Genomic DNA, 16,371 nt, shown 5'->3' with positions numbered 1-16,371 from the left:
AAGGAAGTTGCTTTGCTCAATTGGATGTGATTTTGCCACGCAAGCATCATGGGTCTAAAGTTTGTCATTGTGCCTGCAAATGAAGCAGCAAATAATCATTAGAAAAGCTTAGTCTGTGCCCAGTGATGTTAGACGGGGGGAGTTTCACATCCCAGACTTGCGGCACAAAAATTTACCTTGGCTCAAGACACGTTCCCTTTTTTCTAATTGAATGAGGTCACGACACTTTCCTTCTGCCAGCAGTTCAAACGCTCTCTGCCATTTAGAGCCAGGTCAAAGAAACTTTGATGGAAGAGCTTCCTACTGGGACATACAGCCCCAGCCATGATGATATGCTTGGCAAAACTGGGCTAATATTGCCAAAAAGCTCGTTTCAGAGAAATAGACCCAAGAGGTCACTTCCCAGATCGAACTGCAACAGATGTGGTTGGCTGATATCCGACAAGAGCACAGCCACGTTTGCTGTCTGGTCTACCTTCGAAGACCTGACATTTCTTCTGTGCCCTTAAAGTCAAAAATAGTGTGGCCACGGCCTGCAGAATCAGGTGCCTATTGAACTAGGGATGCACCAGTTTGTGGTCTCAGGGACTGACTGTCATCTGCCACCTTTATGTGTAAGAGAAGACAAATTGCTGCAGGATTTGGGGGGGGTGAGAAGGAAAAGGAGGGAGTAGCACCACGTGGGTGCTAGAGCTGGGTTCTTGGTATCCACTGCATAGCACACAGTTCTCTCTTAAATAGCCCAAGAAATAAAAAGTCTCCCTTTTTCATATGAAAGCACAATTGCTTTGTAGGGGATATAGATAACTATAGTATTTTTGACAGCTTGTAATGATCTCAAATACTGAAAGTAATTTTCCCTGATGGAGTTTGACATCTCTGTCCAAAAATATGTATATTCATTTTCTTTAAACTGTGAATCGTTTTTAACCAAAGCAAATTTAAACACAAACTAAAGTTCCATCACTTTGTGCTGCAATTCATAAGGGAAACATAATTCATTTGCAATAGTTTTCGACAAGAAAACTTGGCAGGCTTTCAGCAAGTTTCATAATTGCTCTATTTTAAAACTTCAGCTTGGAAATGCTCAAGATAGCTTTTAGTTTTATTGAAAGGTTAATTTCACACCTACAGAAAAATAGCAGCTTTCCATTAGACTTAACCGAGTGTTAAATGTGAAAATTACAGAGCTTCTTCACACACATGTGCAAAGTTTGTTGCGTTTTTTAACCCGTCGCTTTTCTACAACGCACTAAGGTATAAAGGCAAGAAGGTTGCTTTCCTTTCGCCTCTGCTGGCATGCAAAGCCTGACGCTTTCACACTTTCCAGCAATTGAATATTTTTGTATGGGTTTGGCTCCATGGTGGGAGCTGCATCATGTTGCCAGCACACAGTTATAGTGTTAGCAGTGCTCAGAGATGGTCCTTAGCAAAGCGAAGATGAAAGGTCCGCAGTGAGCGCCTCTACACGTGTGCATTTACTGCACAGTAACCAAAACTACTGCATAGTACAGGTGTGCGTCTACATGTGCATGGCCGTACTGCACAGTAAATATGGTGACTTATGCAGACTTGAGTGCAAATTTGATACCTGAATCATGCAGGTATCAAATTTACGCCGGATTAGTTACTGCGCAGTAATGCACGTGTAGATGCCTTACTGCACAGTACCACTACGTCTGTAAACTGACTTGGGATTAAAGTGAGTCCCAAGTCAGTCCATGCACAGTGTTACTGCACAATAAGTTGCAAGTCAGTCCACACACAGCATTAATGCACTTTAATGCCTGCATGTGTAGATGCCAGCCTAGTCCTTTTTACTGTGCAGTTACTTTAAGCCAGCATAAATGCATGTGTAGACACACCCAGTGTAAAGTGAGGCTCATCCAAGGGCAAGCAGTACAAGAGAGTTGCGGGCTGCCCTTGGGCAGCTTCTAGAAATACAAATACCTGCCGGCAGTTTTGTTGGGCCCAGTTTCCACAGTGGCATGAGATAGATCTAAATGGACAAGAGTTGAAGGGGCACAAAGATTTTCCTTTCCCCTTATTCCTACCAGACAGGAGGCTTGTTGGCAGAGTATGGGGGAATTTTACCTGCTGCTGCTAGCTCTCTGTGGCCCCTCTTATGAGAAACCTGCACTTCCAGAAAAAATATTAGGGGTTGATTTCCCTTGGTGCTGAACAATCACAGCTGCCCCTGGTAAACACCAAGCTAGGTAAAATTAAATGGACAAAATCAGTCTCCCAGTCTTAATCATTGATAAAATATTTCCCTCTTACAGCCCACTACATGGTTGGAAAAGTGACTGCCATAGACAACGACTACCCACCAAACTGCATCGCTTACAGAATAGTCCGTGGGAACCCACCACCTGTTCAGATATTTTGGGTGGACCCAGCATCCGGAACAATAGAGCTGATAACCCAGCCAGACTACGAATCCATCCGACAATACAAACTTGCTGTCCAAGCTGTTGATTGCGATCCCGCTCATCCACGCACAGCTGTCACCATGGTAAGGATGACTTGGTTTGGATGGAGCTAGTAGAGAGCCCCCCTCCAATGCTGCTGCTTGGCGCTCCAGGATCTCAGCTTTCATCAAAAGCAAGAGGCATGCAGCTGCAGATTGTAAAGGAAACCTGAAGAGTGCAGCCAATTGAGAGATTATCTGTGCGAATCCTCAGCTCCTGGAAGACTAGACTGGCCATTTTCTCAGGGTGCTGGTAACTAGTATGACTAGGGATGTCCTATTATCTACTTCATCACTCACATGCAAGGGAGAAGGAGGGGTCCAGACCTCTAGGTCCCATTTTGGTCCCACAAGTGGGAAATGCCACTTATCTCCTCTCCCTCATCATCAAGAAGAGGCTGAGCCTGAGGTGCTCCAGTCCTATTTAAATCCTATGGGCCAAGTGAGCTCAGTGGTAGCACATGCTTAGATTTTGGACAGCCATGCAATCTACTGTGAGCAGGATCCAATTCGAAACATTGAACTGTTGGGAGCCAGGCTCGAGCATCCTGGCACAGGCTGGGAACTGAAGGACTAATGTGCATTCAGGGGAAGATAAAGTGATGGGATGCTAGAGACGTGGCAGAAGACAGAAGCCATGCAAAAGGAAGGAGCAGAAACTCACGATGGGATGAAGGACAGAGAGTGAAGGCAGGGTTGTGGGGTATAGAGATGCAGCGAGGGCACATAATGGGAGCAATAGCAAGATACAAGGGGCAGGAGACAAGAGGATGAGCAGAGGATGGAGCCAGGGTGGGACAGGAGAGCAGGCGTGGATGGGGGTGAAAGGAAAGTGCTCTGCCTAGCAGGAGATGGAGGGTCACCCATGGCCATGCAAACAGATCTGAAGCTGGCCCCTGCTCACAGCAACATCTTCTTTCCTTCCCTTGCAAGGCCCACAGGGCTTTGCTTTGCAGAAGGAGTGTGGCTGATGGCAGAGGAGCATGTTGATTTGATCTTTTATTGCTCACAGCCCTGAATTTCAAGTGAGTCAGGGAGCAAAGGGGGCCTCATTTACTGTGTGCAGAAGAGGATGGGCCCTTTCCATTAAGAAAGCAAGAGGGACTGCAAGAGGAGGCATGACACAGTGCACAAGACTGCTCTGGATAATGTCTTTGTGCACTAGCAAATCTGCCCCTAGGTTGCTGGCTCCGTTTTCAAATTGCTTTGGCAGTGGTCGTGACCAAGCACTGCAGACACTTCTAAACTCATCTTGCAATCAGCAGACTGGCACTGGCATAGGCCTTGGGTGAGAGGTCAGATGACTAGGGCCCGCTCTGCCCTGGGTGAATTTGGCAATGCCCCTGCACCCAAAACCTTTTCAAAGTGATGTAAAACAGAAGTGCTTTGGCTTCGGATTACCTGCATCTCCCGCTCTGGCTCAAAACCTGTACCCCCCTCTCCTCAACTGCAGCATGGGCCCCACGACAGGTTTCCATTTCAAATGTTGCTGCAGCTTGGTGCTTCTTTGCATTAATGCATTATACTCCAGCTGCTGCCTTTGCTTATCGAGGCAGGATTCGAGCAGAAGCTGAACAGTTTATTTGCAGAAAGAACTGCCTGCCATTTCTAGCTAGTGAGGATTTCTGTGGAACGTATTCTCCTCATCTTAGTGGATAGCTGGCCTGCCAAATAATTCAGTGCAAAGCACAAATGTAAGCACTTGCTACCTAGGAAGCCAGGCTTCGGTTTTCCTGTGAAATCATGTTATCCTGGTTATGATGTCAAAGCAGCTTGAACGCAGCAAAGACTTATGAAGATACTCTGGATTTCACTTCCTAAAACTTGAGGCAAGGGGGCTGTGAGCCCTCAGTGGTTAGAAAGGAAAAGAAATGTTCAGATATGCTCCCGAGATGTGAAACTATGAAATATCACTAGGAAAAAAAAAAAGTGACCCATACCCTCTACAACGTTCCCCAGTATTCAACTCCCTGACAGCTGGGTTTGTCATAGCCAAGCCTGGGAATAGATTTTGCTGCATTAACAAGTCAAGAAGCGATCTGCAGCCTGAAATATCTACCAAGTGCCCAAGAGCACACATACGGCGATGCGTGTGCTAGGAGGTACAGCTAACAGGGGTTATGCAGCCACGGCTCCATGCTGAGGGACTCTGCAAATGCAATGAGCTTTTCTCAAGATGAAGTGGCATCCTCCTGATTGCCAGGTTCTCCTGGATGATGAGGAGGTGAGAATAAACTAGATGCTGGTGGAATAAGCCATGGCTGGATGATAATGGCTTCAGTGATAAAAATCCCTGCTCCAGCACCTCCCACCCCTCTTCTCCGGTCTTGTAGATCAAGGGGCAGCAAACAGCACAGACTCAGAGCCACAGCTGGCCTCCTCAGAGCTTCCCATCATGTCAGAGGCCCGGGGAGCTGATCTACAGCTCCTGTGGCATTTTAGAGCACGCGTGGGTTGTTGTGTCCCAGGTTACCGGGAACATTTTAATTAATACTTGCCGACACAGGATTAGCGTAAGAGCAGCAGCAGGTTTTTAAATCGATTACAAGTTACAATCCGAGCGTGTGCATTATCCGCACCAGCTTGCAGCACAGCTGGAGGGGGAAAGCCAGCAGAGACGGAGTCTGCAGATCCTCCAAAGACCCAGAGCCACCTCCTCTCTAGCTGGCTGCCCTTTGCATCTTGCTTTCTGGAAGGAGATCTATAGGCTGACTGAGATCGCGAGGACAGCCCTTACACACGGCCACCGGCAGACAGCGAATGCCGTCATATTGATTCTCTAGCACCGAAGTCAATAGAAGATGGACCACTGACTTTGACAGGAGCCAGATGGAAGTCCCCTCCCCATACCTAGCGCAGGAAAGGCGGGCAATATCCTGTGCACCTTAAAAAGCTGCAAAGCTGTAAGGAGGTCTTATTCTTTTCTTTTTTTAATTTTTTTTTTTTAAATACAAGCTGTCAGGTTCTTCCCTCCATAGGAAAGAGCCACGGCACCTGGTAGGAGAACATATTATAGTGTCTGTGTAAAAGCAGACTTCCTTAAACCTCCTGAAAGTCATCTCTTGCACAGCTCCCAGCAGGGGGGAAGGCAGGCAGTTGGGTCTTTAGACAGATGCCCAAGCACTGAGCAAAGGTGCCTGCAGTTTGGCCAAGTTAGCGATAAGGTGAAGGAAAGTTAAGTCATCTCCAAGGCGTTCTCACCGGAGACAAGCGCGGCGGGGTATCCCGGTGAAGGTCACGGGGGATGGTGCCATCACTCATCATCTCCGAGGCAGGCAACCTTTATCCTTTCATCTGACATTCAGGCACTGGCATTTGAGAATCACTGCTATTTTGATCTTTTCCATGTAAATTAGCATGCTTTCCCCATTCCCTGATATCCTCATTAAGAAACCTGCGACAGCAGTCACTAATTATGGCCATAATGCATTTTGAAGAGCTCTCACCTCCCGTCATCACTCGCTGCTGCAGCTTACACCCTGTGGAAGGTCCCCAAGCCAAAAAAAAAGGCTATGGGGTTGACTCCATGAACCTCCCATCACTCGTCACTAATAGAGCATTAGCAGCAAAAAATCTTCAGAAATGGATTTGCTGTTGGCCTCCTTTCACAACGGGTAGTCTGTAATGGGGTTCAACTGGATCCCCTCCATCTGGCTTATTAGGTACAGTGGTCAAGTCACTGTGGTCCAGAGGCAGAGGATCAAGTTGTACTGAAAAGCTGACTTCAGTTGTCAGTACTTATCAGTTATTTGGTGCGGAGAGTCAAAGGCAGCTGAATGTGATGCTGCTCCATCACTCCCTTCAGTGTGGTCGGTTGGAGAAACCAGTGCGTCTTGTTCACACTAGCCCCATGGGATGCTATACTTGGGTAGACCTCTTCTTGACATCAGGCTCGTCTCTCTCAATCAAGCACCCAGTCAGTGTGGAATCCACTGCTCCCACGTCTCAGATTAAGATATCCATTGTATAAAATGTAAACGGGTTTCCTAGCAGGATAACATTAGGTACAATAGGATTTTTGTCCTTGGGAGAGGAGCATGGCTTTGGGTATTTGCATGGGCTTCATGGTCACCATCACATTCCAGCTAATAGGCGAGGAAGCTGGAAGACCTTGTTCACCCACTAGGAAAAACAGCAACCAGGCAGGGAAGTTTGTCGTGACAACCAAGATGGAAAAGCGCACAAGGCATCCCAGGTATTTTCAAAATTTGCTGGGGGAAAAAAAAAAGCAATGGGGTTTAAGCTCCTGAAAGCCAAATAGCTCCCCACACCATAAAACCTCAATGTAACTGGTTATAAATCACCTGCCCTTGAAAGTCCAAATGCCTCTGAAGTTACAGCATTGCTATATTGTACTCATTGAAAGCTTTTCATCTTGTTTTTCCCCCAAATGGGGATTATAACGTACTACTGACATTTCAGGAGTACTGGCTGACCCGGCATAGGAGGAGCAAGCCTAACGTTTTCCAATGTCCTGACTCTTGGGAGTTTGATGTTTCACTTTCCGTGTTTCATTCACACCGCTTGTGACATTGCTGTCCACGTCAATGCCTGGATACTTGCTCACTTGCCAGGGTTTTGGTGCAAAACCCATGGGGGCTTCAGTTTGTCTAAGGTTACGGCTTCATACCTAATATCAAATGTCTCCTCCAACACTCATGATAAATTAGCAACATATTCTGCATCAGTTGAGGGTTGCATACTCCTCCATCCCATGTGTATCCTCACCTGAAAATCCTCCATGAAAGCACAGGTGGACCAGAGGTCAGGGGACAAGCCTTGCATTTGGGAAACGTGGTTGTAGTCTTTCCACAGACTTTGTGTTGCTACAGGCTTGGATCTTCAAAGGCAGTCAGGCAGCTGAAGTTGCCTTGAGTTTCTCTGTGCCTGAGTTTCCCCAGCTACAGAATGGGTTTAATACCAATAGTACTTCTCTGCATCACAGCAGTGCTATGAGGATAAATTTGCTATAGGTTCTCAGGTGCTTGGATACTCTAGAAAAGGTGAGGGCAGGTCAGCATCTCAAGCAGACCTCACGACATGAAACTTCAGAAGGAGGTTAGGAAGAAGTGCATCACAGAGCTGGTTCATGCCTCCTTTTCCATGATGCCCATGACCCACAAGCTTCCTGAAGGGCAGCTTGGATGCTGCAACTGCATTTTCAGCCTCCATTATACCCTTCCACAGGAATGAGGGGGGGATGGATCTTTGCATTTACTACCCACCCTACAATTCATAAATTCAAGCACAGCATCCTCAACCTGTCTCCTGATAATGTATTTTCCCCCCCTGTTCTGTGGTTTAAAAAAAGAAACACAGTTGATTTCCTAGTACAAAATAAAACCTGAAAGCTTCGAGTGACTGAGCCAGGAGCAGTATAGCACTGAAAGCAGCATCCACAGTGCCAGGGGATTGTCAACTTGAAGAATAAAAAGCGTAATTCTCAGGTATCTATCTATCTGGGTTGTAGGTAATGTCACACCAGGGAGTTATAAGCTTTTAGCCATATTGGCCCATGAATTACAACTTTTCCCAGTCAGCAAATCCATTACAAAGATTCACGTTGTCCACAGAATCGACACAGTGCATAAAAGATGGATATAAATATACATAATTATAGCTCTACCGTCTCATTTTCCTTGGATCCTTCGCAGGTTACAATTGACATTGAAGACGAGAACGACGAACCGCCAGTCTGCAGCCCCCGGGTGCATCAGGCAGTCATATTTGATAATGTTACCGTTGGGACAAACATCGATAGGTTTATGCTTGTTTGCCATGACAGAGACTCCAGTGATTTGGCCATGCGGTTTGAGATTGTCTCCGGTAAAGGAGTTTTTTTTAAAGTTTGCTGCAATGAATGCTCCATCGCTGGTCACTTCCTTTGGAAGCATTTATACCTTTCCTATTTTTCCCCCCCATTTTTAGGCAATAGAAACAATCACTTCGGTTTTGACCCAGCCCGAGGGTCCAGCACGCCCGAGCTAATTGTGAAAACACCTTTTCATTTGGAAGCCGGGGCCAAGTCCCGGCAGCGCTACCACCTCGTGGTGAACATCATTGATGACAACCTGTACAACATTACCGGGACCAAGGCCAGGACGGGGACTGTCTTAATAGATGTCCATGTTCTTAGAGCCAACCCTACCCCTGCTCCGGTAAGTCCTGCCTATGCTTCATTGCAGCACAGCAGAAAAATGTCCTTTCTGCGATTGCAAAGGAGCACGCTGGCTGAGGTGCTCCTGATTGTGCCTCACTACCAGCTGGCCTCCAGAGAGGCCCGAGTCCCAAAGAAAGCTCTCCCTTGGGGTTCGATCCCAGGATCACAAGCCGTTCCCCACCCTTGCGTGCCCTGCCACCCGTGCAAAGGCTTGCAGCTGTGTCTGGCGTAGACTGGAGATACTACACTTGCCGTTGCAACGGGGACCTTGGCTTCTTAAGCGGCTCCATAGGGCTAGTCACAATCTGACCCTAACCATGAACAAGCAAAAGTGCCCTGTGCCCTTCCTCACCATCCTGATTCAGCAGCATCCCATTGCCAAACCTGCTGCCTCCCTTCCCAGCCCAGCAGCCCTCCAGCTCTCCACTCCAGCGAGTCCCCCTTCCCAAATTACCCCCACCTCCAAGCTCAGCAATGCCGCGTTCCCAATCAGACTCAGTAGGTCCGAGGCAGAAACTTGTTGAAGGCAATCACTTCCATCTTTCTTATTTGCTGCTTTCTTGTAACAATTCCCCCTGGCTGGTTCAGGTGCTTCACAGCCAGACATGCTCCCGGGTGCTCGTTAGCCTTCAAAAACAATTAAGTGGCCGGGTCTGAGCTGCGTTATATATCAGCCACCAGCTCCATGCCGTGCTAGGCTGTCACAGGAGGGCCGAGAGCAGGCTGGACTGATTGCAGGGCACAATTATTATATACCAGGGCATCGCTTGCCATAGCATCGTCTCTGCCAACTGTTGCCCCAACTCTCCTCCAAGGCATAAGCCACAAGTTTATTTGCTCGCTTGCCTCGGCATTGCATTTTATAACCTTTCATTTGCATTGTGCTAGTGCCTAGCAGCCTCACGCAGAGCTCAGGGATGTGTGAGGTGAGGAATGAAAAGACAGTTCCTGCTCTCGGGAGTTGCATAACAAGGATGCAGCAAACGACGGAAACCAACAAGCGGAGAGGCGCCAAAAAAAAGAGCAAATTGTGTGAAGAATAAAAAGAGCTCTTGCCTTAGCTCATCCCCCCACTGCCCAGCGCTCCCTTAAGCATTTGACCCCTTTGTGTGCTTGCATTTATACATCGGCAAATGCAATCTGTGGATGTCACCTAAAGAGGTTTCATCTCCTTTAGATGCAAAAAGAAGTTAAAAAAAAAAAGGGCTGCCTTGACCTTTAGCAGAACATCATGCAGTTAGTATTACCAATATCCACAGAACTTTTTCTCAAGCAAAACACTCGCTCACCAACCCAGTTTTTGCTTAAAAATATTAACCACCATCTGGCAGGACAAGTTGCTTGCTCTTTCTGACAAGAATACTTATGTCAACAGCACAAAAAAGGACTGACCATTATGTACACTGCTGTCAACACCTACGATCCTACGGACTGGTACGTTCCCTTCATCTTCACCCTGATGGCCATTCTCGCCGTGGGCTTGGTGGCTTGGGGGTGCCATCTGGTTTGGACGCGCACAAGCTTCAAGGAAACCTGCTTCACCGCGCTGAGCAAGACCGCCAAAGCAGAGAAGGGGTACGTGTGCTGCATTTCTTCAGCACAGCGAATACCATGTGCATTAGCAATCTATCTCAATTAATTTAACATTTCTATGAATGCCTTTTAAACAATGGAGGGCTGGTTACAGGAACAGGGGGGGGGAAACGAGCATTTTCCTCAAAAAAGGCTTTTCATTGAAAAAAACAAAACAAACATTTATCTTGCAATTGGGAAATTTCCATTTATTCAGTGGGAAACTGCAGACTTTGGGGGTTTTACATGTTTTCCACAAAAAGTTGATGTTTTCTGTGGTGCACAAAGTTTTGTTTTGTTGGTTTTTTTTAGGAAAAAACAATACAATTTAGTCAAAAATCCACATTTCTGCTTAAAAAACAAAAACAAAACCTCAGAAATATGGTTTTTGACTAGCCATAACAGTCCTCTCCCAATGCAACATGCTGCTACTTTTCCAAATCTTTGCATTTTCTCATTAGTGGTGTATCACTGGCTGTTCTGTTCCCTAAGTAGTCAGACAGTCGCTGAGTATGTGTGAAAATGTTTGTGAATCCTTCTGTACCTAATTTGTACCAACAATTAGCCCTATCATTTTTTTTTAATTTAATTATGCAATTTAAAATTAGCAAGAGCATGTGCCCTTTGCTTCAAATGCTGTCACATTAAATGTCAGGCCATTATACTCTCTTTATCACAGGGGAGACTGGCTAGTAAGTACCATTTCTGTTATTAAACAGGGATCGCCTGTTTTCTCCAGCAAGCTCCGACTCTCAGCCAGCACAAGTAACTCCAAGCAGCGAGACCCCTTGCAGCCACTCAAATCCTTGGCTCTAGTGCTTTGCAGATCTGCTCCTAAATTTAGGCATTGATACCATTTGCTGTGCTCCGGGTATTTAATGTACCCAGTGTAAACAGTTTCTGTGCCATAGGCTTACGTAACCGGTTTAACTCCTTTTTATTTACTTCTTTTGCAGAGTGGAGACATTTACACCAGGTAAGACACTGCTGACTACATGCCCTTTGTCCCAGTTGCTCTAGAGGCAATTGTTATGTTCTGCAGTGGTATCACATACTCATCAGACATGCCTTTTCTTGTTGAAACAGGAGCCAAAAAGAAACCAGTAGAAGTGGTAATGGTAAGTAAAATTATCAATTTTATTCCACGCAATATGGAACATATTCTGAATCACCTTGACCCGGCCTCGAAGTTTACAAGCTAACTTTCATGGTTTAAATACTCAGAACTGAGTGTGGAATAATGTCCAGATCCAATAGGCTGGACATCTTCCCATTCTGGCATTCAAGCAAAGTGGGATTTTGTATATAAATTGATTTGCATTTGGGTCGCCAGACGAGAGGTCCCAAGAATTTAAGCTCCTATGTGTGTTCAGGAGGCCAGGATTTCTTTTATTGGACCAAATGCATAGCTGGGATAGAGGCAGACAAGCCTTTGAATGCAAGCCATTCTTCTTCAAGACATTCTGCAGACCTGATGAAGAATGCTTTGCATTTGATAGGTTGTCCATCTCTATCCCAACTATGCAGTTAGACCAATAAAAGATATCACCCTAGGAAATCCTCAACTCTCGCATAATTCCTGGACCAGCACAGCTACCTCATTCATGCACCTGAATAGACAGGAGTGTTAGAGTATTATATTACTTGCAGCAGGCTTGCAAAAAATGGACGAAACTAAACCAATGATGCAAAATGTAATAATATGATGGAGTAACTAAGCATGCAGAGCACTGGGCAATCAAAATGAATCACCTCCCAGAAATAATATTCCTGGCTGTTTCACGCAATAGAAATGCACAGCTTGGCTCTCCCCGGCTGTGCTAAGCTTGCGCCTATGTTCTGTTCCTCCAGGGCACTTCCCTATTTCCAGGGCGTCCGAGCTCTGCCCGGTCCAATACCCCAGCGAAGTGGGCTGTGATACCAATGCCATTTCACAGATGGGGAACTGTTGCAACAGGGATGCTAAGTGACTGGCCCAAGGTTTCATGAGACACATGTAGCAGGGAAGGGCTTTACCCCAAGTCTCCTCAGCCAGTGCCCTCATCACTGGACCATCCTCCGTCTTTGCTAGGGATGGGCAGTGGGTGTTGGCCGCCTGACAGATGCCTGCATCTTGTCCTTAGGTCCCTGGCCCCTACTGTGCCCTGTTCCTTGGTCCCTTGCAGAATGGGCTTGGCATTTGCTCATCTTGCAGGGTCTAGGCAGTCTGGGCCCAGCAGGTTGGCTTCTACCAGCACTTGCCCACAAAGTCAAATCTTCCATATAGAAGGTGCTCAGCATTTTTTTCCTTCCTCTTCCTAAGGAAATGGCTAAATACAAGACCAAGTTTGATGGAGAAGCCAGGGATCCAGGTAATGGCTGCTTTTGGGGGAAGAGCAGGCATGCACAACCCAAGTGTTTTAGAATTGATTGCTTTGAAACATAGGACTTGTCTATGTGGGAAGGTTTTACCTGTTATCCCACTGTATAACCCCTACATGGGCACGCACTAAGGTACATTTCTTGTTTGTCTCATGTAAAACAGGGGTAGGGAGGTCAGATAAAGAGAAAAAAAATCCATCACACTGAGTAAGGCACTAAAGGAATCACATAGGAGGTGCTGGCAGCAAAATTGCATTGGTTTAAATTCACACCTGAATGCACCCAAAAAAATATTACTTTTCCCACCTAGAGTGGCCTTCGTAGGGGGATTGCAATAGCTCGAGAGCTCCTGGATCTCCAAGCAGGACACACAGCCCGAGTGAAGGACATTTACAGTACAGAAGTTGTTGCTCAAACTCAAACCCAGTTCCCAGACGTGTCTTAGTCCCTATTACTGAGAGGCAGACCCGTATCCCATAGTGTCTAATACACTCTGAATTATACCAGTATTGTAGAGTTACCATGACTGTCCAGGATAAATGCACCTGGCCACTCCCCCATGCTGCAATCAGAACCAGGCTGCCTGTTGGGACAGCCGCCCCCTAAATTCAACAAATACTGCAGATTTGCCGGCTCTGGTTTGTATAGACTCCCAACCTGGAATGAGAGTGCATTAGGGAAGTGATGTGACAATTGCTGAGAAAGCTTGTCCTGGTAATGAGGACTTCACTGTAGAGGTGATGAACTGTATTTTTTACAAGGGGAATGGTGCAATGCCTGTGAACTGGAATAGTTAAAGCCAGTGCAGGTGTCAAATATGCACGATGGTAGATAGCGCATTACTGGCAGTGGCACAGATTGGATGATTAACATGGGAGGGATAGATAGGTTTTTGCATTCCTAACATCTGGTGCTGTCCCTGCCTCTCCTGGTTGGGAGTCATGCCACAGCTCAGAACGGTTAGCGCAAGGCCAACATTGTGGAATAGATCATTTACACAAAGGCTGTGTACAATGGATTGATTTTTTTTTTTTTTTTAAATATAGTCTTTTACCCCAAATAACCTCTATATGTTTTTTCCCCCCCGAGTAGTCACAGGGAACCTGTATCTGTACAACAGCAAATCAGGAGCAAGGAAGTGGAAGAAGGAAGATGCCAAGGTGGAGAAGATGCAGTTGACCAACATCTACTCAGTGTCTCAGAAGCTCCCTGCTGCAAACCTTGCACCACTAACAAGGAGTCTCACTAACAGGGAATTGAAGGCTGGTTTGCAATCATAGATTGGTGTATTTATCTGGTTAGCAAGAACAATTTTTCTTCCCTACCACAATTAACAGGTTAAATAAGACAAATCAGTGCAATGGGTTTTGTGGGTGAAGGAGAATTTGTTGTTATAGGTACCCTGAAATTGGACCCAACAACAGGTTTAAGACATTAGTATGTAACTTTTAGGATGTACTTTTTAATAGAACACTGTTGTGTGTGTGATAACATGGGGTAGGCACCGTGAATAAATATTTTAATCCAATTATGGTTCTGTTTTGCAGTGTTAGAACAGCTTCAACATATGCAATTATAGTAAATCTGTTACTGTGGTTGTATCTTATACTTTCAGCCTTTCCACAGTCCCAGCTCTCACCAAGTTCATTTACTGAAGTCCTAATTGGAGCTGCAGCTCTCCATTGAGTAATTAAGCTGTAGCACAGCTTTAAAAAAAAAATTCTCTCTCTCTCTTGATTTTGAGCTTTGAACAAAACAAAGAAAAACCATATAGCAGACTTTTCACAGGCAACTTCATTCCATTGGGGTTTGAAATGCACAAAATTGATAATGGAAAAAAAACCCTGAAAACTGTAATCTGGCTATCCGAATACCTTTCAGCACGGGTAAAACATGGTAGGTTTTTAACCATGCAGTCGACATCTACCCGGTGGTTTAGGACAGGAACAGAAGGATACTGTTCCATAAAAAGCACAAGGTGAGCTGAGATGCAGCAATTCAAAATAGAAACAGCCTGGACAGCTGAGGCGAATATCTCCGGTCCTACCGAGTATCGGCATGGGATCTTTAATGAGCACAAGCAGTCATGACCTCCAATCCAAATGACATCTCTTCAGCTGAGCCAGTATGGAGTTGTGCAAAAGCAGGTCTTTGCAATACACAAAAACAAGTTGTCCTGAGCCTACAAAACCTAAGGATTACATGACATCGTCTTAAATCCCATCTACTGGCCTTTTACCTGATAACTATTTGCACATTCAAAATATGCAAACATGCCCCCTCATTCACAGAGCGCTCCTGTATTGCCCGGTAGCGTGTTATATTGAACACCAGAGTGGGCACTGGTCAAGTAATGGTCCAGAAGGAAGAGTGGCACTTGGTGAAATAGTAGTGCCAGGTACTGCAGTGTGTCCTTGAAGATCCCCTATTGCAGGCGCTGTGCAAGCCTGACCCTAGTTAGTTAACAGGGGAGCAAATAGTCCAGCCAGGGCGACATGGCTGCTACACAACATGCTCCTTGACACCTACTGTCACTCGTTGCTGGGATTGTGCATCACGCCAGCCAGCTTCCGGCTATGGATGATCCATGCTTCTTTCAGGAATTTGCTCCCTTTCAAACACACTCAGACTAGACAGGCAGACCTGAAGCCAAGTCTTGCTTGCAGGGAGGGTTGGGATGGGAGAAAGGAGTGCCTGGTGTCTACAATAAACATTTGTGTAGGCGATTTCTCTGGGTAAGGCGAGCTAATTTATGTAGATATATGCTGCAGCGTTTAAATGAGAGACCTGCTGATGGAGCAGGGGAATTTTTGGTTGGACAACAAAAATCTAGTGACATTGAGCACTACATCAGCAACTGGTTGTTCACTATTCTTACTGTGGACGTTTAATGTCCTCAGATTCATTTGAGGGAGCTCAGTCCATCAGATAATGCATATTTTCAAGCAACAGGAACACAGCCATTGTGCTCTCCTGGAACAACGCGTCTGCAATGGTCTTTAGGTAACCGAATTTCAGTTTGCATCACTGAGCAACACTCAGCAGGTAAGCTCAAACAGACATCAATTGACATATTCATTAGCTTCCTGATATGCAGCCGTCATCACCACTAATGCACATTCCTACAGGGATATCAGGATGTCACGGTGCATGGGATCGAAACAAGAAGGGAGTTCTCGATATGCAATACATAAAACTGAGAAGTCTCCTGTTCATTTACCCCTGAAGGAAAGCCCTTAATTTATCGTGTATATAGAGAAATGAGAAAACAGACTGTCCACAAATGAAGCTGTTTGACTTGCACAAGCTTGGTCTTCTTCGCAGACTTCGCCTTGCTAGGACCAGATCACTTTGCACGTGAATGTGCTGTCTGGGCAAGCAGGCCATGCAAAGCTCATTCTGGCCAACCGAAGGACTGATCCAAGCCAAAGTAGTTTTATAATCATGTGCAACTATAACAGAAGGGAGTTTGAAGGTCAGACTTCTTCACCTTTGTCTTTTCCACTTGTTCCCCAACTCCGTAGCTCCTGAGAACTTCTCCAGCTCCAGGCACGTCACAGAGAGGCAAAAGGAAAAATGAAACTCTGAGACTGCCCTTCTGGAGCCTTCCCGAGTTCATTTAGCTTATTGCAAGGGGAGGTGGCAGGAAAAGGATAGACAGGGGAGAAAGCAAAAGGTTTGAAAGAGTCAGAGGCTTTCAACATCAGAAATGGAGAAGTTCAGTTAGAAACAAAACTTTTTTCCAACTACTCAGTTGGGCTAAAAGATATCACGTCTCCTCAAAGCACCTTGCCTGCCAATTAGAAAC

General features: G+C 45.9%; 1 protein-coding gene across 1 annotated transcript in view; it reads left to right on the top strand.

Moving 5' to 3' along the window:
* LOC106739677 (cadherin-related family member 3) overlaps window positions 1-13,843 on the top strand; it is a 46,853-nt gene extending 33,010 nt beyond the window's left edge. The window contains exons 12-19 of the mRNA XM_059715996.1: window positions 2,283-2,515; window positions 8,125-8,296; window positions 8,399-8,628; window positions 10,006-10,205; window positions 11,159-11,178; window positions 11,289-11,320; window positions 12,505-12,553; window positions 13,656-13,843. Of these exons, the coding sequence (XP_059571979.1) occupies window positions 2,283-2,515; window positions 8,125-8,296; window positions 8,399-8,628; window positions 10,006-10,205; window positions 11,159-11,178; window positions 11,289-11,320; window positions 12,505-12,553; window positions 13,656-13,843 (1,124 nt within the window). The remainder of the gene's footprint in view (window positions 1-2,282; window positions 2,516-8,124; window positions 8,297-8,398; window positions 8,629-10,005; window positions 10,206-11,158; window positions 11,179-11,288; window positions 11,321-12,504; window positions 12,554-13,655) is intronic.
* Window positions 13,844-16,371: the final 2,528 nt, after the last annotated feature.

The sequence above is a fragment of the Alligator mississippiensis genome, chromosome 12 (assembly GCF_030867095.1).
Source record: "Alligator mississippiensis isolate rAllMis1 chromosome 12, rAllMis1, whole genome shotgun sequence".
NCBI lineage: Eukaryota > Metazoa > Chordata > Crocodylia > Alligatoridae > Alligator > Alligator mississippiensis.
Note: the sequence above shows the minus strand (reverse complement) of the source record. Positions and strands in the feature narration are given on the sequence as shown.